General features: G+C 45.0%; 1 protein-coding gene across 2 annotated transcripts in view; it reads right to left on the bottom strand.

Annotated features, from left to right (window-relative positions):
* The window catches only part of BRI3 (brain protein I3), a 50,602-nt gene extending 28,937 nt beyond the window's left edge, over positions 1 to 21,665 (bottom strand). Inside the window, exons 1-2 of one of the 2 annotated variants that reach the window (XM_032771026.2) lie at positions 21,232 to 21,659; positions 17,815 to 17,923 (exon numbers count right to left, since the gene is read on the bottom strand). In XM_032771026.2, the coding sequence (XP_032626917.1) occupies positions 17,815 to 17,923; positions 21,232 to 21,400 (278 nt within the window). In that variant the 5' untranslated portion in view covers positions 21,401 to 21,659. Of the gene's footprint in view, positions 1 to 17,814; positions 17,924 to 21,231 lie in introns of both variants that reach the window. The other variant, XM_032771025.2, reaches the window with a different exon arrangement.
* Between the last annotated feature and the right edge of the window lie 460 nt (positions 21,666 to 22,125).

Here is a 22,125-nt window from a genome sequence, read left to right on the forward strand (position 1 = left end):
CTAACCCACTCCCAGATGCACCCCCTAGATCAGACACAGAGATTAAGTACAAAGACTGGAAAGTAGAGCACAAGTCATACATAGACAGCCAGGCTGAAGGAGCTCTCACAAGCCATTACCTCCTCTAGAATGGTCTCTTGATTGCCTTCAATCAACAGAATACACCAAGTCACATTAGGAACCACTTGATTCAGCTTGCCTATGTCCAACCTCCAATCTCTGTGCATCATCCCACTGTGAAAGCTCATCCTACTTCACAGAAGAGATGGAATCCATACTAGACAAAGCAAAGTTTAGTAAAGATGTCCTCCTCATGACAGTTTGACCCAATCGTATAACTGGAAGCTCTGAAAGCAAATCAAAAATGCCCAGGCCCACGCCATGCAAAAAAACATCCATTTCCCTTCCTGGCTGGTAACATTCAGATCTATACTGCCAGACACCAAAGACTCCTGTTGCCCCTGAAGCATACTATGGAATAGCCTCTTCTATAGCTCTTTGGTAGGAGTCTGCCTCATGAATGCAGCCCTACCTCCAGGAAATCTGGTTTCCCCATTTCCAGATCAGTGTGATCTTGGACACAGGTGAGGTGCTTCATTTTCTCTTTAACATGGGGACAAATGATGTTTGGAACTTTTATCCATCCATCCCTGAGCACTTTACTAAGGAACGGAATTAGTATCATCAAGTCAGGCCAGAAATAGCCAGGAAAGTGTACAATGAAGAGAGGCAGATTTGCAAGTATCACTTCTTGAATAAAAAGTCAAGCTAGAAAGAAGTCCTTTCTCCCTCCAGTACATAACAGATCAGAGAGTCTTTCGCTAGGCCCTGAAAGAGCATCCAGGAGCACACAGCAATCTTCCCAGCCCAACAGCAACATGATCCTACAGTTAGTCCATAGCTGCTAGTACAGTCAGCAGTGAAGCCAGCCACATTCAAATAAACTATTGCTTCATGCAACTGTAAAGCTTTTGGTATGTCTGGTTCCTGTAACTGCCTGCACACTCCCGGAAATGGTCACAGATCTGCTCTGGGAAGAGGATGTGGAAGAACACACACACACTCTACAGAAAGAAGAGGATTACAAGTCACATGCAAAAGACTACTGACTTTGATCACTTGGGGTTCTGACCACAAAAAAAAAAAAAAAAAAAAATAAGGTGCAAATGCTGGCACACAGCTTTACCAACATTGTGGGACATGAGAGAGACAGGGAGGGAGAGAGAGAGGAGAAAAAAAAAAACACAAAAAGATGCATTACCAAGGAAGAAAAGATTCAGAGTTTTGCATGTGCAATCACTTAGGTCTTTCATCACCAACACTTCAGCTTGGGAGATGCTGATTAAAAAGCTCAAATGCAGACAGGGTGTATTATCTTAGGGCATGGCTACTCTTGCAGACGTAGAGCGCTGTGAGTTAAAGTCGCCTTCCTAGAGCACAGTAGAGAAAGTGCGGCAATCTATACACACTGACAGCTTCAAGCACATTGGCATGGCCACATTTGCAGCACTTGCAGAGGCATTGGGAGCGGTGCATTATAGGCCGCTATCCCACCATGCAAGTGACTGCAACGTGCTTTTCAAATGGGGAGTGTGGGGGTGGAGTGTGACAGGGAGTGTGTTGTGTGTATGTGGGGGGAGAGAAAGTGGGTTTGGGGGCGGGGGCTGAGAGTGTCAGCATGCTGTCTTATAAGTTCAGACTCCCCGCTCCTCCTCGCCCCCCCCCCGAGCTGAAATGGAGCTTTGAAAGGGCATTTCCACATTCCTGCAGCCAATTTCACAACATTGACAAGAGCGGCCACTTGATTTAAGGGGATTATGGGACGTTTCCAGAGGCTGATCAGAGCGCAGTAATGCAACACCTCTTTCATACTGGCGCCGCGGCACTCCAGCAGGGGCGCAGCAAATGTTACTCTACTTGCCGAGGTGGAGTACCAGCAGCGCTGTAGCTGTGGAGTCAGAGCACTCTACATGCTTTCCAGTGTGGACGGGAAATGAGCTAGGGTGCCGGGGATGCTTTATTGTACTGTAACTTGCAAGTGTAGCCAAGGCCTTAGAGACCCATGTGCTGGTTTCACAAATTACAGGAGTAAGTCTCAGATGTATGGATTAACCTATTACTGTAACAACGGTTTCTGCTGCTGACCTATTAGAAAAATCCAGATATGTGCTTCCTGTTCTTACCCCCGTCATCATCTTGTCACAGGACTGCCTGGGACCTTTCTGCTGCAGCCCAGATGCATTGTCCCTGGGGTGGGCCACATTGGAGCTGCACTTTCTCCAACATTGGATGTGCTTTTTTGGTTTATAGTCTGGCTTTGGTTTAGTGCCTTTATTTCTGTAGCTAGTTTTGTACTGATGTCAGCAGCAAAGAGAATGAGAATAAGAGGATTGTCAGTTCTAGTGCCTGGCTTTAATAGAGAGTGTTCTCTCCGAGCATCCAAAATTATATACATGACATCACTTCTGAAAATCTCAGCCAGAGCACCTTGAACTTGCAGATTTAGGAAACAGTAAATTGGTCAGTTTCACTAAATAGGTTGAAATTATAACCTAGGTTTAGCAACTGCACCTACCTGATTTAACAAGGTGTGTCCTCTTGGACTCCCCTGCACAAAGAAAGCCAAAAGGAGTGGCCTTGATGTAGCGTCAAAGTGTTCTTTGACAGGCAAGGAGCCAGTGCTGAACTGTGTGGTTTCACTGAGAAAGGGCAATCACAAGTACCTATTGTACAAGTTAAACTAATGGAATGAAGGAAGAGGGGGAGCTAAAAAAAAAAAAATGCAGAGTCCACAGGCAATTCTTCTGTTGCCTACAGTGTCTACCGAAGTTTAGTTTCTTGAGTAGCTTAGGAAAAAGCCATTCCCCCTCACTTCACCTCCACAAACTGCATTACAACCCAGGGGCATTTTAGGCAGCATAGTGTGGCCTAACACCTAAGTGGCAAAATGTCAAGAACATTTGAGTTATTCACATCAGCACCTGGAAAGCACTCATGACATAGGAGCTGACTGACTCATGGAAATTTTTTTTTTACTGCAATAGGAGGTAATGCTGGCAGTAATATTTGGGGCATTCCTAGCATCCTGCCCCTACATGCAATTCCTCCCTGGGAACAGTGTGAGAAGGAAAGGTGGTCCCACAAGTGGTAGCCCACACAGATTTCACTCTTGGTGCATATGTGCCATGCCAATCTTTTAGCCTGCAGCATCTGGTGGGGCTAGACCTACTGCCCCAAACCAAGGGCACAAAGTGCAGTGCAGGTGCAGCCATCCCTCAGTTCCTTCTTACTTCCCATAGCAATGGGACCAAGGCATTGTAGCATCTGCCTGCTTCTCTACAACTCAGGCCAGGTCTGCACTGCAAACTAACATCTGTATAGCTAAGTCACACAGGGGTGTGAAAAATCCACAATGTAGTTACATGGACCTCACCCTCCTGTGTAGGCACCACTATGTCGACAGGAGAGTGTCTCCCTTCGACATAGCTACTGCCTCTCATGGAGGTGGAAATCCTCCTGTCAGCATAGGTAGTGGCTTCGCTAATGCGCTATAGCTCTGTTGCTGCAGCCTTTAAGCGTAGGCCTGCCCTCAGAGTCAGCAATTTAGTTTTCCAGTTGGGTTTTAAATTTTTTATAATTTTCCAAAGTTCAATAGTAGGTTTAGAATCCTGCCCCAGCCCTTACCCCAGAGTAGCAGGACTCACACCTTCATGGCAGAAGCTAGATTTAAAACATGCCCCTCAAGGGGCATACTGTGTGCTTTTTTGGTTCAGGTGAAGGGCAAATCCCTGGCCATTGCTCCGTCAGCCCCTCTTTTTCCAAGCAGACTCAGAAGCACTGCATGAAAGCTTGCTTGGGTGCTAAGAAGAAAGGCGTAGCTGAGGCTCAATCTTCCCTCCTGTCCCAGTGAACCAAGGCCTCCAGCAAGCGTGGGCTTCCAACCTCTGACTCTTTGGCAATCCCTGGGAGCCCTGGCTGCTAAACTCTCAACACAGCCCCCGAGCACTTTGCCTACTCTGCCCAACAATCTCAAAGAACAGTCAGATCCTAGACCCAGCCTCAGCATTGTTACATCTGACAGCCTGGATGCAAAAGGAAGCTGTTCAGCTGAAGTTCAGAACATTCTGCTCTAAAGCAGGAAAGCCTCAACTAGACTGACTTAGAAAGCTGAAAGAAAACAGTTTTCTATTTGGGCATCTCAGCACCATCTGTTGCTCTTAACACCAACTGCAGTAATATTGGACTATGCAACAATCTAGCCTTTATTAGTTCCATACAGTATCTAGCAGCGATATCTGCACATTACTCACCTATCCCAGGCCACACTGTTTTCACCCTACGTGGCTAGATTTAAGGGACTCATTCACGTCTCTCCCTTCTCCACCCCCTCTCCAGTTTGGGAGCCCCTTCTTTCCTGGAACTTCAGTATAGTGTTAACAAGGTTGAAGGTCCCTTTGAGCAGCTGGAAGGTTAAAGATTCAGACTGGGGGGCGGGGGTGAAGAGAGGCAGAGAGCTCCCCTTATATTGTGTTTCATAAGGAGTGGGTCACGGTCAGGCCTGATCTAAGTTATTGCCCCAAGTTGTTTCCAAGTTCCATATGAACCACTTTTTTCATCCCCCAGTTTTCTTCCCCAAGCCTCACTCAACTCCATGGGAAGCTAAACTTCATACAGTTAAAGGTAATATGACAGTGTCCTTACTACATCAACAGGACAATCATTCAGGAGCACACCTAGAGCCTCTGTTTCTGGTCTTTGTTGATAGGGTTAAAGGCAATATGCTCCCAGAGATCATCAAAAGAACACGTTTGAGCTAGCCAAGTTACAGCCACCTAGCCATGTTAAAGCTCATTCCTCAGAGCTCAGGCAGCCTCCGTTGTCTGCTTGAGAATATCCCTATTTCTGAAATTAGGAGGACAGCTTGTGGAGCTCAGTTCACACACTTACAAGACACTGTTCTTTGGTAGAGGCTTCTAGATCAGATGGCCATTTTGGTAAGGCTGTCCTGCAGCCATTGTGTAAATTAGAACTCCTACTATCCACCTCCAAGCAAACAGACAACTGCTTGTTAAATCAGCAGAGCAGAATCCACGTGGACAATCACTGGAAGAAGAAAGTAAGGTTCCTTCCCTTAGAGCAAGTGTGGCTCTTAGAGATAAGGTCATCCACACGGATTCCACTACCCAGCCTTCCTCCTCACTACTACTGAGTCAGACTCCTTTGCCAATACAGAATCCCAGAGAAACTGAGGCATAGGCACCAACTTTCCTCAGCACCAGTGGGTGCTTGTGCCCCCTGGCCCCGCCCCAATTCCACCCTTTCCCCCACCCCCATCCCATTCCAACCCCTTTCCCAAAGTCCCTGCCCCAACTCCACCCCCTCCCCCCCCATTGGACCCCTCCCCAAATCCCCACCCTAGCCGTGCCTCTTCTCTGAACACACCATGTTCCCCCTCCTCCCTGCGCTTGTCATGTGAATCAGCTGTTTTGCGACACAGACACTGGGAGCCAGGGGGAAAAAGCAGGCACGTGGTGCTCCGGGGGGGGGGGGGGAAGGGGTGAGCTGCCGGTGGGTGCTAAGCATTCACCCATTTTTTTCCTTCATGGATGCTCCAGTCCCCAAGCACCCATAAAGTCGGTGCCTATGAACTGAGGGATGATTGGGCCTGTTCTCTGCCCTTCGTTTCATTGGGGGGCAGGGAGAAGAGCGAGGATATGAAGATACTTAGGACACAGGCACAACCCCAACAGACGCTGCTAGGCAAAAGAATCATCTGGTGCACATCCACACCAAGAGTGCATTCCAGGTGGACACCAGATATCTCTAAGAGGTCACTCTGAAGAACCATTTGGACCTTGTGCTTTCATCTGGGATATGGGGGGAAGGGGGGGGAAGAGAAACAGTAAGAGGGACATAGACTAGGCCCTTTTATTGTAAGCAGAAAGTTTAAATTAGAGTAATTAAATACAACTGCTGCACTTGCAGTGCTATAGAACTGGCCTGCTGCAGCTTAATTGAAGTCATGGAGAGTGTTGCTCAACTGCAGTAAAATGCAGCCTCCTGCACTTCGCAGATTTGTTTTTAATTAAAATTTTTATATATAATTACATAGGCCTTGTCTATACGAGACTTAAGATTTCCCACCACTGTAGTACCAACAGCATTAGCAAGAGCATTATGATAGACAAGACACAGACATATTTTATTTTAACTGAGTGTTGGCCAGACTGGCTGTGAGCAGGTTGGCGTGTTGTAGTTAAAATGTCAATATCAGGTCTACACTAGCACAGCCATCAGCAGTCTGCTTTAAGAAACAGTCTCTATGAGACATGACAACTGAGAGAAACTGTATGTGCTTATTGCTTAATGGGCTATGACTGGGGATTAGGAAGTCCACAGCATGTTTCTTGGAAGGAGGTGTTGAGTTTTAGCATCAATCTCCTGAAAGGAGGAAAGGTCCGTGTACAATGTTAGCCCTTTCACTGTTACATTTTTGCCCTGGGTCCAGCCAACTTTGACTCCCACTGTAATCCGATTCTGTTCCAGTTCCTTCATTACAACCAGTAAAGGATGTCGTAGTTGTCACATACACAAGGCTGGAAGGAACATCTTTTGGGAGGAGAGTCAGCTAATGTGTCAAATATTAAGACAGGCATCCCATAGCTAGTTGGACAAAGCTTGGTTACAGGGAAGGGGAAAGAGGGAACACAGAAACAGAGGGCCAAAAACTTCAAGCCTAGGTGCTTAAAGTTAGAGACATTTGTGTACTTACACATGGATCAGGCCAGATTTATAGAAGTACTAAACACTCACTAACCCTGAAGTCAAAGACAGCTGACTCAGTGAACTGTGGTCTGACTTCCAGAAGTCCTCTCTTTCCCCACAGTTAACTGTGCAACTTATTTCTCACGTGCTAACTTTATCGCATATGATATACCCCTACATTTTCTAGAAAGACTGTTGAATTGGGATGCTTCAATTTTAGGAGACAAGCATCCATCCTCTGGACAACAAAATATCAAGCTCCATTATAGGAGTCAATAAATAAAATTACTTTTGCAAATTTATACAATATAATTTGAGCATCTAATACACACTATGTTTAAGGTTCTTGCATTTCCTGACTGCATTTTTAGCATGCCACTAATGCCATCTTTTGCATTCATATACAGTCACTGTCCCGATCCTGTATATATGCATCTCCTGTTTGATTACAGGAAACCTCATCGTTTCCTTGTTCCCTACGCTTTGCTAATTATAAATTTATTCTTCCTCTCTCCCCCACCTCCTCTGTGACCCATAGGCAGTTACCTTTATTTATAAGGGAATAAGCAGGCTAATTCTGAGCTAGCCTTAAAAAACAGACATTATGATTAAACCAATACATAAGTGGGACCAATCAGGGTATTTCTGGTCAGCCCTAAACAGCTACAAACTCAGAGTTGATGGCTGCAGTCTAAGCTATTACAATTAACCTTCTTAAGAATTAGCTCCTATGGTCCAATTCTGCTACTAAGCAGATTGACACAGTAAGGAGAAGTTGTTTTGAGCTCCCTTCTCCCCATATGAAAGTTATTTGGAGAACTTTTTTTGGCAGTGCAAAATGCCCAGCACAAACTTTTATTAGGAATGAAATGTTCATCGATCCATGCCAGACATCAGACAGGGACAAACCAGTCAGTGGGAGAACAAGACATAAGTGCCAGGGACAAAGGAGAAACATGCATTATAAATTAAACCAGTTGCATGTGGCAGTTTACCACTTGGGGAAAATACTGGAGTGTACCATGCGGGGGGGGGGGGGGCAACGGGCAGGGAACGAGTTCCTCATGAACCAGTGCTTTTATTTTCAGGATCATTCCGCAAAACTTATTCTGTAGTGATATTCCTGACTACATGGACACTTTGAAAATGTGGCAGCCAAAGATCCTGTGGCACCTTATAGAACTAACAGACGTTTGTGGAGCATGGCTTCGTGGTGAATACCCACTTCATCAGATACAGTAGTGGAAATTCCAGGGGCAGGTGTGTGTGTTATGTGTATATATATATATATATGCAAGCAAGAAGCAAGCTTTAGAGATAATAGGTTTAGTTCAATCAGGGAGGGATGAGGCCCGGTTCTAGCAGTTGAGTGTTGAAAATCAAGGGGGGGGGGGGGGGGGGGGGGGGGGGGGGGGGGTGGGTGGAGAAACTGGTTTTGTAGTTGGCAAGCCATTCACAGTCTGTTTAATCCTGAGCTGATGGTGTCAAATTTGCAGATGAACTGAAGCTCAGCAGTTTCTCTTTGCAGTCTGGTCCTGAAGTTTTTTTGCTGCAGGATGGCCACCTTAAGATCTGCTATAGTATGGCCAGGGAGGTTGAAGTGGTATTCATTAGTTCATGTAATCTCCTAATCATAGATGGAGCATGCCTAGGCAGTCTCTTTTCTTAGCCTGTTACTACATTTAGAAGGGAAAGCTACTTTTAAAGGGAGTCACAGACCACCAATATTTTAGTCTGTTTCTTATGTAAATTACTCTTCATCTTAAATAATAAAGTTACAGGGAGTTACTGTACTCAGTGTGAAGATTTACTAATCTAGCCAAAAGTAATTTTTGCCCTACAGCATAAGCAGCTTTAATGTGGTTTAACAAAAAAAAAAAAACAAAAAAAAAACACCACACACACACCACCACTCCTAGGGCCTAAAAATAAAAGGGAAGGTTTATTTATACTACAGCAGAGACTCACATTTAAGCTACACTACAGCTGCTCATTCAGTTCAGAGAAGTAATTTAGTTCCAAAGGCTGGTTGATGAGAATGATTAACCTTTTGATAAATGTTAACTTGAAAGAAAAATAAGTCTCAGAACATTAACATCTTAAACACATTGTAGGAGCCAGAGCTGCAGCGATCAAAGATACCAAGTACACAAAAGTTATGACAATTTAACACAGAGTTGGCACTTTTAGCCTGAATATTTTACCAGTCAAAATATCTGAGTTTGTAACACATAATGCTACCTAGGCTTCCCCAGGCTTTAGGGAATATCCTGAGTACTGAAAACAAACCACCACAACCATGACACAGCTGAGCCCCTTTCTAGATAGGGGTTGAGACTGCCAGGTGGCCTGTTTAACTCCTTTCACACTACCCACCAGACAGCGATCAAGCTATCAGGGATCAGTCTATCGCGTCTCATCTAGACGCAATAAATCGATCCCCAAACGCTCTGCCGTTGACTCCAGAACTCCACCAGGGCGAGAGGCGGAAGCGGAGTCGACGGGGAAGCCATCGCTGTCGATCCCATGCCATGAGGATGGGAGGTAAGTCACTCTAAGATATGTCGACTTCAGCTACGCTATTCTTGTAGCTGAAGTTGCATATCTTAGATCGATTCCTCCCACACTGTAGACCAGGCCTATTCATTTCCTATAGCCTGTGTACAGCCATCAAACTTGGATGATCTTTGGTCACTTTTGTCCTGAGCCAGATTTACAGGAGTATCCAGTGGGTGAAAAGCCCTTTTCTTCCTTACCACAAGCTCCCATTACGACACTTGTAAATCTTGTGCACACTGTACCAATTACGAAAATGTATTATTGCAGCAGCTTCTTCATCAGCTCAGGCTGTACAGAGGAAGAATTCATCCACACTACAGGCTGGGACCTAAATTACTGAAACATTTATAAAATGCCTATTAAGTGATGCGCTCATGCAATTAAGAAGACAGATGTCTGAAAATCCTTTATTAGCAAGCGATCTAATTGTTTAAAATTTATTCCTCTCAAACTAGACAGTCCCAGGAGGATGAATATCCTAGCAGGAAATTCTGAAATATCTGTGCTCAGCTGTCTTTTGTGAACCTGCTGAGCATTACCATCCCCCCTGTATTCCTTTCTATGCTCAGAAAGGAGGCTTGATTCTACCAGTGGCATGAATCTAGTGGTAGTTCTCACAGGATTGAGAAAGACTTTAAATATCCAGGTGGACTTTGTCATGACCAACAACTCCAAGTGACAGGTTTGAGGCAACTGTTAGATTTGCCATATCAAGGTATTTTTATTTTTTTTACTTGAGCTTACATAACACTTTGTCCTAACCTCTCCAGCCACCAAACTACAGCAGAGCACCACTGCTAAGCCTTAACAGGGATGAATTCTGTCTTTGCAATTTGAGTGCACAACACAGCATGTTTTTACTGCATACTGTGTAATACGATATAGTGAGTTACTTAGTTTTCAGTCACATTTGGGTCTTGTTTTTGCAGAAACCTCCGTCACCAGCTGCTATTCCTACTGGGTTTCTGGTTATAGCATCAATCTTAGAATTCCAAAGGGACTTCACTTCCTGCAAGGTCCAACATGTTGATTATTGCCAATGTCAACATAATCACCACATATGTGAAATTCACATTTGCCACAAAATGGAGCAAAGGACTCATAGGAAAATAGAAGCATAAATCTTCTCACATTTTTCTACTTAATTGCCATTTTCACTTTTTTGCATGTCTGTGTTAAATTTAAATGAATACATTTTTGCTGGGGAAAAAGGGGCCCCATTTACAATCTTCATTCATATAGTTGCCTTAGATTTGCCACAAAAGTGGGTCCTTTCCTATGTTAACATGCAGAAAAGCCTGGAATCTTGAGTTTATTCACAATCACATTGTACGATTTCGGTACTCACTCTCTCAGGAGGGAGGCACTTGGGTGAAAGGGGCAACAAGTGCAAGCCAAAACCTAAGGGACAACAGCTTTCAGTCCAGACAGGCCAAGGAGTCGGGGGCAGAGACGAGGATTAATATGGTTTTAATACCACTTTACCCCCATCCCCAATCCTAAAACAGACCTCAAAGATGCACAAGTTTTTGCTCAATTGCAACAGCTCCCAAGAGACCATCTCACTGGGCAGTGATTACCACAGCACAGTAGTACTCTAGCTGCACACCTTTCACTGTACCCAGGAGTGCAAGGTGGCAGTTTACAACTGGCAACACCAGCTCTAAGAGATCAAGCATTTGCAAATACTAGGCCAAGAAAATCACTTGCATTAGTTTCCTTAAAATTTGTTTTAAAAAGAAATAAATATCCCCCTGCAGTTTGTCCCACTGAAATACTGCATCACCAAGAAAGTAGAGAAACTGAAGAGAGTGTTTAAGGGTATGTCTATACTGCAGCTGGGAAGGTACCTCCACCTGCAAGTAGATAGACACACTAGCTCAAGCAGAGCTAGTGTGCTAAAAATTGCAGTGTGATCGCAGGAGCAGGGGTGGCAGCCCAGGCTAGGGGATCTGGTGGGTTTGTGATCTGGCAGCTAGCCCAAGCCACCACTGCCACACTGCTTTGTGTGTGCGCTAGTTCAAACAGAGCTACTGCTTGTCTGCCTAGCCATGCCGGGAAGCACTCTGCCAAGGAGCAATGTAGACAGGCAATTCTTAGTTAGGACAAATGAGCGACTGCATGGCAAGAAGCTAGATTTGTGAAGTTTGCAGCTTTAATGATTCAAGCTGTTCTTGGAGATATAAAATGGTTTAAAGGCAAGACTAGATTGACAGTATCCCTTGAACATTTCATTTGCAAGCAGCAAGTGATTTAGTTGACAGATTCCCAAGAATGACACACTCTGCTCAGAGTTCATTAAAGTTCTAGATATTGGGGCTGTGGTGAGGAGGGACAGGAGAAGAGATACAGTTATGCCTACACAGTGCCTAGCACAATGGGAAGGTGGTGTCTAGGCACTACCATCATGCGCATTAGGAAACGTGTGTATAAGCACTGCAGTGTCAGTGCTGAGCAGCTGCTGGTTCTGCATTGCTTCACAAGCACTGGATCATGCTGAAGACCGGATTAAGGAATGACTTACCATGCCAAGACAAGAGGTGAAACACACAACAGAAACTATTCCCAAACTGTGAGGTAACTCTACACCCATCACAAGGTGGCAGTATTTCAGATTTACACACAAAAAAAACCACAACAACTACACCCACATTAAGGCCAGTTGGGTGCACTGCTCATGTTACTCACCTCTAAGATCTGGGCATTTTTATTAAGTGCCTAGTTTTAGGCACACGTTTCACAGTTTCAGCTTACAGTCCTTCCTTCCTGCAGCTAACTTACCATGCCATGATAATCACTCAGGATAGTAAGACTTGTGGCAATAAGTAGAATACAATCTCAAAATATATCCAGAGGGCAGACAAGTACTGTATGTATCTGATCTCGCTGAAGAGGTCTGGCCTCTGACAGTGCAAGTGTTCTGGGTAGGGGCAACTTTTGTTTGGACAAGCAGCATTGTGACAAAGTGGGGGTTTTGTCTGTCTTGCTATGTGAGTCTTACTGTCCTATACTAATACTGTGTGTACCTTACTTTCCCTGTGTACTGCACCAATACTTAAATAGTGGGAATTGGGTTTGTGATTTTGCTGAGGCCCTCAGGGCAGGTGAGACGGCCCAGCTATTTGCAGCTATGTAACCTGAGACCCACAAGGGGGGTGCTACCAGGTGACACCTTTGGCCCGAAAGCAAGACAAAGAAGGAGGAGCAGCAACAGGGGGGTGTCAGAGGTCAGCTGGCTGGAGGCTGATAGTCTGCTTGGAGGACTCAAAGAAGGGGAGGAGAATCCAAGGTGTCTGGCCCAGGATTCTCAAGATGGACTTGGCTGAAAGTCACTGATGTCTGTTATTACAAGTTCTGTTCTATGTTGTGGTCCTGTCTACAAATAAACCCTCTGTATTACACTGGCTGAGAGTCATATCTGACTGCATAGCTGGGGTGCAGGGCCTTTTGGCTTCCCCAGGAGTCCCACTGGTGCGGACTCGCTGTGGGAAGTGCCCAGTGTAAAGTAGGGATGCTGACTGCTCCAAGATCAGCCCCAGGAAGGCCAAAGTTGTGTAAGTTTCTTGCCCTGGCGACAGTATGCTCAGAGAGGGGAGGATCCTACCCCAGAGTCCTGACTGGCCTCATATGGAGTCATTCCAGAGCAAATACTGTATGTATCTGATCTCGCTGAAGAAGTCTGGCCTCTGACAGTGCAAGTGTCCTGGGCAGTGGCAACTCTTGCTTATTTGGATAAGCAGCATTTACACATATACTCCCACACCCTGATGAAAAAATTTATATCCCACAGCTATATCTGAAGGTGCTAATTCTTTATATCATAATGGTAAGAACCCTCACCATAAATTATGTTCCCCCACAGCTGCAAGCAAGACAAATCCGCAAACAATTATTTTGTCTACCTCTCAACATGGCAGGACCCTTTCTGGCACCATGACTTAAGATGCACGAAAGGAAAGCTGGTTTGAGGGGTCTGAATTTTTTTTTTAAAACCACCATAAATTCTATATATTATATTGTATATTATATGCAACTTATGATTTTAAAAAAAAATTGCCTTAAATCATTTTCTATTAGTTATCCACATCCTATACAGTGCAATCCATGTACACACATACTGGATACGACATCCCCTCCCATTCAGACAAGTTACGATCAGCTAAAATGTGGATCAAATATGCAAAATGAGGATATTTAAAGTTAGTCTCTAGAGCCTCAATAACCCAATTTGTAGTGCTAGTACACGCACAGAGTCAGTGTAACAAGTGTATCACAACACACAGTTCAGTATCTATGAAACCCTACGAAAATCAGTGCCCCCACTACAAGATTTCCTAACCAAGTCACTATCAAACGTGTGAAATATCCAAAAAATCACATCCTAACTAGATTACTGGATTAAACAGAGCATATTTACACTCCTCTAATACCAGTTTTACACTCAGATTCTCAGCTATTGCAGGGGAAAATAAATGTAAGAGTACGAAATGTAACAAAATCAGTGGTAATTTCTCCTGTCTCCAGTCTGACTAATTCTGAGTCAAACAATACAGCCAAGGGTATCACAGCACTGTTCATTTTAGCATTGTGATCTTGTGGTTCTTTCTCCAATCCATCATATGCTACAATACTTGGTGGTTGTTTTATGCCATCTTTAGAATACTGAAGAGATGCAACTGGGACAAACATTTTGAAGGACCAAGGGAAGACCAAGACATATCAGCTTAGACCAGTGGTTCTCAAAAAGGGGTATGCATACCCCTGAGAGTACATGAGGTCTTCCAGAGGGTATGTCAACTCATCTAGGTATTGCCTAGTTTTACAACAGGCCACATAAAAAGCACTACTAGAGTTCGTACAAACTAAAACTTCATACAGACAATGACTGCTAATACTGCTCTATGTGCTATATCAGTGTTTCTCAATGTGTGTGTCAATTTTATAATTATATGGTAAAAATGAGAACGCACACGTGCTATGACACTTCTGTATTTTTTAGTCTTGTTTTGTAAGCTAGTAGTTTAAGTGAGGTGAAATTTGGGGTACGCAAGACAAATCAGCCTCCTGGCAAGGGGTACAGTAGTCTGGAAAAGTTGAGAACTGGCTTAGACAACATCTCTGCAAATAAATTTTTCAGGCCTAGGAATAACATTGCTGCATGCTCCTTGAAAAGTCAAGGATTAAAAGCTCTTCTCCCAAGTTAGCTAGAGGCACAGATGATTCAGACAAGACAGCAATCCTTATGTCTCATGGTGGGAGTTCCTTGATTCCCCATGCTTCCCAGAATGGATTGAGCTTCCATTCCTTCTCCCTGCACACAACCCCAGTCTCTTTTCTGAGGAGAGATCCCAATATAAGACTATCCATCCCACAGCTAGTCACAGCAGGAGTATTCAAGTTTTTGTATTCTATTGCCCATTCACACAGCTTTTACCACTTCTGATGCCAGGTGCACTATAGCAGTTCAAGCACCTGATTAAAAAAGGCTAGCAAGGTGCTGATTTGGTATCAGCCTATCTGTGGAGTTCACTTCCTACAACTGAGTATGCATCTTATAGAAGCTAAAAAGGGCCCTGTACACTAATCATTGTATCTTGGAGTAAATATATTCTCCCTCCCAACCCAGTCCTTTTTTGTAGGCTGAAACAGAGCCTGAGGAGTTAAGGCAGAAGCAGTAGATTTTAATCTAGCGGGAAAGGGATTCTCAGGATCCCATCTCATAGAGGAGACTAAGGTAAAATTTCTTGCTCCTATCCTCTGTAGAGAATAATCAGACAGTGGAAAAGCAGCATGTGGAGCATCAGATGTGTCCATTAGAGAGGCATGTAGGCACTTTAGAAGAGGAACTCTATTTAAGCAAAGATTTAACACTGATTTCTGCAAGGCTCAGTCTTCATCTTATCAAATCAGCACCACCACCTAGCATACTACACATGTCTGGACCGAACAGTGAATATTTCCAAAAGCCTGAGCAATGCTCAGCACAAGGATGGTGTTCAAGCAAGTTTCACTGCCTAGAAAGGGATTTTGCACTAAAGGTTACATTTTCAGATCTGAAGCTTCCAAGGAATCCTCCATACCATACTGAGGGAGTTACTAACAGAGAGAAATGTTTAGTCTAGTGGAGAAGATTCACTATTTTCAAGTTAAATTCCCTTTCAGATTCACAGGTGTTAAGGCGAGAGGAGACCATTATGATCATTCTTGTCTCACTTCCTATATAGAGAAGGACACAGAGGAGTTACTAAGTGACATTCTATCAAGCTCTATTTTCTAGAGAAGTTAGAACATTTTTTTAGAAATACCTCTCATCTTGATTTAACAGCTTCAAGTGATGGAGAATCCACCACATCCCCAACTAAGCAGTCCAATGGTTAGTTACCTTCACTGTTAAAAATATGCATCTAATATCTAGCCTGAATTTATCTAGCTGCTACAGTTTCAGCATAAACTGATGTAGTTCAACAGCATCAGCCCCTACACAGCATTCTAGGAGCCTCCATCTTTTGGACCCACCTTTCTCAGAAGAGGTCAGACTTAGGCAGGCTCTGATTCCCCACAGTACAATTCCATTCCACAAAGGCCATAGGATGCTTCATTCATATCATCTTATTACTGTGTTGAGACTCATTAGAACATTACTCTAGCACAACAGTGCTTGATACCACTTGTGCTATTCTGGTAGGTCCACCTCCTAAGCACGGATCTCTGAATAAAGGCTCGATCCTGCAAGGTGCTGCGCCAGGGCAAGATCCTGAAAGTACAACTCTCACGCATTTCAGCAGAAGTTGAAGGAGCACAGCACCCCACAGTTCCAAGTGGGAAGACGGATCATAAAGCAAGCCCAGGATTAACCTCAGAAATGATCTGATCTCGTCGTCTCTTGTAAATATGCGCTCGCTCTCTCTCTCTCTCATATTCTTTTGGACCTGGGCTGACCAGAACTGAATGCAGCAGTCCAGGAGAGGAAGCATAATTTATATGGTGGCATATGTCCAGTATTCGCTACCCTTTTCTTTAGAGCATTATAACGTCTCTTTAGTGAGAGACAGTGGTTTAATATTAAAAAAAATAGAGAGTTTTGTCTTATTAATTAGTGAAGGAACTTGCAATTAATCTTTTCTGACTCTCATGCTCCATCTTGGGATAACACCTTGCTGCAAGCCCCCTAAGTTTTTTTTATCTGCCAACTCTTCCGCAGCAAGCTGTCATAGCTTTCCTACTCAGATTTGAACCTTACCATTCATAAACTGAGAAGCTAGCATGAATCCCCTAAGCTTAATTACCAGCTTAGATCTGATATCGCTGCCACCAGCCAAAAATTCCAGTGTCTTGGCTCACTCTAGTCTCCCCAAAAGCTTCCCTGGGGGACCCCAAGACTCAGATGCCCTGAGTCTTACAACAAAGGGAAATAACCCACTTCCCTTCCTGCTCTTTACTTCCTCCCAGATTTTCCCACCCTGGGTATACTAGGAGATTTCCCTGCTTCAATCCCTTGAAACACAAAACCGAGATGGACAATTTACCTTCCCCCTCCTTCTTTTCCCCCTCCCAGTCTTTCCTGAGAGAGACAGTAATCCTGGCACAGAGGTTCCTATCCCCTTGCCATAACTAGAAAAAGAAAAAAAGTCAACAAGTTTTAAAAAGAAAGCTTTATATAAAAGAAGAAAAAGACGGAAAATAATCCTGTATCAAATGACATACAGGGCTATGCTTAAAAGAAAAATATGAAAACAGCCTTATTCAAAAATATATCCAATTTAAACTATTCCAGCAAACTACACACATGTAATACAAAAAAAAAAAACACAAAACAGCCTATTGTTTTTTCTACCTTTGTACTCACAACTTTGAAACTGAAGATTAGAAGCTTGAAGATAGAAGATCCCTCTCATAGCTGAGAGCCAGACAAAGAGAGAAAACCCAAACATTCTGTCTCTGAGCTTTTAAAAAATCCTGTTTCCTGATTGGTCCTCTGGTCAGGTGTTTGGTTCCCTTTGTTAACCCTTTACAGGTGAAAGAAACATTAACCCTTAGCTATCTATTTATGACACAAGCAGACTTCCACACTCCTAGAATCATCAATATTGTACCAATACAAACAAGAAGCCACCCCTGCCAAGAGAACACTGCCCACTACTTCAGCCATAGCTTAAGTATGTACAAGGGAAGGAAAATCCCATATTTTCTTCATCAACCTAGAGAAGGAAAAATCAACAGAGCTGACTAGGATCCCAAATGTGGGTATCGTGTAGGTAGGAGTCCTTTCTATGGCAATGGTAGGTGACAAAAGGGACTGTAGTCATAACCAAACAAAGTTTCATTCTAGTGTTATGGTTGAATGGGATGAGTGAGTGCATCCCACCATTACTTTATATATCAACATTCAACTAATTTCATTTTGATTTTAAAACGAAGATGTCTGTGGTTTCAAGGCTGGAGATCTGCAATTTATTTTAAAAGCTGAAAAGCAACTGAAGAGAACTGTACCTGCAGGCAGGGCAACCTCCAACCACTACAACGGAGGTGGTGGTAGCTGGCTGTTGAATGATGGTGTACATGTTGGGATAGTTATGCTGTGGCGGTGGTGCAGCATATCCTAGAATAAAGAGAAATGTAAGTGAACCTCTGGTCATAAAACAAGGGTTTTTGTTTTTAAAAACAGATAAAGGACAACGATTCCTTAGACAATGGTAACTTGGAAAGGTAGATTTCATCTTCCACAACAGACAGACACTTGATAGCATAGGATCAATTCTACAGAAAAAGCACTTTGCCATTATAGTTATACAGGTATACTATACCAGCAATGATCTCTTGGTGCGCACATCTTTTATACTAGAAAAACTGTGCTTTATAACTTATTCCAGCCACTAACCTACTCCACAACAAAACAAACTACATCTCTACCCTGATAGAACGCTGTCCTCGGGAGCCAAAAATAATCTTACCGTGTTATAGGTAGAACAGCATTATATTGAACTTGCTTTGATCTGCCAGAGCACACAGCCCTGCTCCCCCGGAGCACGGCTTTACCATATTATATCCGAATTCGTGTTATATCGAGTCACGTTATATTGGGGTAGAGGTGTATATAAGCAAAAGCACAGTTCTGCTGGTTTTACCATGCATACACCAAGGGTTTATACCAGCACAGCATCTCTTCTCTCCCCTCCCACCCAACATAGCTATGTAGGCAGAAGTTCCTAGATATGACCCAAGATCTGCTTAACAAACTAAGCAACAGAACTGTAATCTGAATAAGACACTTATATTCATTGTATGTGACAAAACTGTGACCCCAAAAGGTGTATTCCTAAGGACTTGGAAGAACACACACACAAGAACCTGAATCAGAGGTAGAGCTGGAACAAATCCTTCTGAAGGGGACATGATAAATTAGCAGGGCTGGCTCCAGGCACCAGCACAGCAAGCTGGGTCTTCGGCGGCAATTCGGCAGCAGGTCCCTCAGGATATGGCTACACTTGAAACTTCAGCAGCGCTTTGAAGTGGGAGTGTGGTCGCAGCGCCAGGAGAGAGCTCTCCCAGCGCTGCACGTACTCCACATCCTCTATGGGTGTAGCTTGCAGCGCTGGGAGCTGTGCTCCTAGCGCTGCGGCACTGTTTACACTGGCGCTTTACAGCGCTGTATCTTGCGGCGCTCAGGGGGGTGTTTTTTTCACACCCCTGAGCGCGAAAGTTGCAGCGCTGTAAAGCGCCTGTGTAGCGATGGTCTCACTCCCTCTTGGAGGGAAGGACCTGCTGCCAAATTGCCGCCGAAGGATGAAGCACACAGTAGAGCAGCTGCTGATCGCGGGTTCCCCCCCCTTCGCCACTTGGGGCAACAAAAAAGCTGGGGCCAGCCCTGCTAATTAGAATGTCTTTGCAAAATTGTTTCATAGCCCTGAATATCTAATACAATTTCACAGTCTAAAATGCACATAAGGCTAATAATTAACTTCAAAGAGTGTGTTTTAATGTTACTGGAGAAGATGATGAAAACACAGTTTAACTGAACAAAGGCCACAATTTTCAGTTTTAGGCATCCAAACTGGTGGAGACAGGATGCAGTGTTTCTCTGGTTACCAGCCTGAAAATTTCCACATTAGTTAAACCATGACTAACATACAATAGCAGGAGTAGAGAGAAAGAGGTAGAGGTAAAGAAATGGATGAGACATCTTGAAAACTGAGAAATGAAATTGCTTGGAAGACCCAACCTGGCCAGCAAGCTTGTACGTGTTCTAACAACTGTATTTAGAAAGCAAACTGTTTGTAAATCATTACTACATAAGCCTCAGAAATGCAAGACAACAATTACAAGCTTGCTGTTTAGCAAGAGACTAAGCAATGACATAGCCTGCCAAATAGAGAAACTGGGCTATTATGACATCAGAAGATGAGGCTCCTTACATCATCCAAGTTGTGATGTTTTCAGGAGCTTCTTAATGAATAAGGGCAGAATCATATTTAATTTAAGGAATCACAGGAAATCCATAAAGTGTACTAATAATGAAAAAGTCAAAAATAATTCTTGGGGGTTTCGTGGGTGAGTGTGCTCTGACTTACTAAGTAAACGGTAATCAGATATCTATGGTCCCAAGCCTAAAGGCACCTGCTTAACTTTATGCACGGTGAATAGTTTCACTGAGGTCACTTGAGACTACTCACAATGCATGAAGTGCGGTATATGCTTGAGTCTTTACAGGATCTGGGGTTAAGTACTTACTTGATGCACTAGTTTTTCTTCAAATGTTGGAGGGGGGGAGGAACGGAATTGCCACTGAGAAACTGCCAATAGTCTAGTTTTGTTTCTTTAACTAGAACCAAGTCATACTAATTTCATAGTCAATAGAATGGGTTACACTCAGTTCCAGAAAGATTTCAGAACCTAATAGTGAATTTACATTAGAAAACACCACATTTAATCAGGGGAGCAGGGAAAATGTGTGCATGGTAAATTGTAGCTTTAGGAAGAGGAAGTCAAACACCAAGTGCTAATGTGTGCGTTCTCTGTATGAAGTCCTGATAATTCCATCCCCCTTCAAACTAATGGCAGTACAGTATCTCAGCTGTTAGTGACAGCAGAGCACAAATACAGCTAGATAAATAAAAAGGAGCACATTGCACCCTACAAACAGTCTTAAGTGGGAAGAAAGGGAGGAGCTTTTCTAATATCTGGCACTCCTGACCAACTTGTTTTCTACTCCAGCTTGAGTATTAACCAAGCCACTGAGGGCAAAGTGACATACGTTTTTTACAGGGAAGTGGCACACAGCTGTCTAGCAAAGTGTGAATTTCTCCTGCTACAGCCCAACACCATGGTTTCACACACCAGCACCTAGGTTTTGGTTTGACAGGCCACAAAACTTTTTCCAAGAGACCTAGTGTTTCTAGCAACCAGATCGTCACAGCCCTTCTATTGGCATGGCCATGTAGGATATTTAACTCGACTTCAACAGAAGAGTTTTTGTTCGACTTGCAAGTCCAGCAGACGAGAGAAAGGCTTCTATGGAGTTGCTTTGACTTCTGGAGCACAGCAATTCCCGGACTTTGATGACTGATTTCATTGGCAGTGGCAGGAAAGGAAGAGGGAGGATGCATTCGCTCGCAAGACTTTAGTAACACATTTCCCCTTTCCACGCTAGTTTTTCATTTACACACAGCAACAGCCCCCAGAAAGACCCCCCCCTTACACACACACTCCCCCTCCCCGCCGGATTAAAGCTACACACCAAGCCCACGGCGGGGCTTGCACACTGCACCTCGCAAAGTTCTGCAAAGTTTGTTTTCCGTCTCCCATCCCCACCCCTCCCGGAGCAGAGCCAGGGGCACGCCGCCCAAAACAGGGCCCTTTGCAGACACGCCCGGCTCCGGGCCTCGCCCCCCGGCCCGGCCAGCGACCCACCTGCAGGGGCGGCGGCAGCAGCAGCGCTGGGGTAGGGGTAGGGCGGAGGAGGCTGGAAGCCCGGCTGAGGAGGGGGGATGGCCCCGTAGTTGCTCTGTCCGTAGTCGCCCCCCTGCGAGGCCGGGGTGTAGGCGGGGGGCCGCTCCTGCAGAAGAGGCTTGTTATCCATGCTGGGACGCGGCGAGGGGCCCCCGGGGCGGGGAGCAGCGCACAGACGCCGCGGGCAGAGGAAGCGGCGCCCAACTTTCCCTGTGCCGCCCCGCGGCCGGAGAGGGGGAGCGCGCCGCTAGAGAGGGGCTCTCGGCCAAGCCAGCCGCCCCCGCCCCCAGCGCACCCGCGGGGGGACCGGAGCCCAGGCGCCCCCAGACAGCAGCAGCAACGTGCCCGCTACCGCCGCTGCTCCCAGCGCTCGGGCCAGTCACAAGACTGAGCTCACGTGACGCGGCTCCCCGCAGCGATCCGCTGTGACTCTCCGGCCGCCGCAGGAAACCCGCCCTTAAAGGAGCCGCCGCGGCCCGCGCCCTGCACCCACCTGTTCGGCCCGACTGGGTCCTCAGCAGCGGGGAGCCGGGGCTCGGCCTCCTGCGGGGCGGGAACGCGGGCACGTTTGCATGGAGAGCTGTGGGGTCCGCGTCGTGCCAGTCAGGGTGGGTGAGAGACAAAGCAGCTGGCGGATCTTGTAATGTGGGGTGCTTTGTTCGTGGGCAGAGATCAATCTTATGCCTTCTCTTGCCGGTGCTCGGTGCTGTACCGACAAATTGGGGGACACAGTCCCTGTCCCCCGGAGAACTGAAGGGAACAGGAGTACGTGTGGCACCATAGAGACTAACAAATTTATTTATTTTATTTCATTTATTTATTCAGATTTATTTGAGCATAAGCTTTCACGGCCTA

Source organism: Chelonoidis abingdonii, chromosome 9, assembly GCF_003597395.2.
Source record: "Chelonoidis abingdonii isolate Lonesome George chromosome 9, CheloAbing_2.0, whole genome shotgun sequence".
Taxonomy (NCBI): Eukaryota; Metazoa; Chordata; order Testudines; family Testudinidae; genus Chelonoidis; species Chelonoidis abingdonii.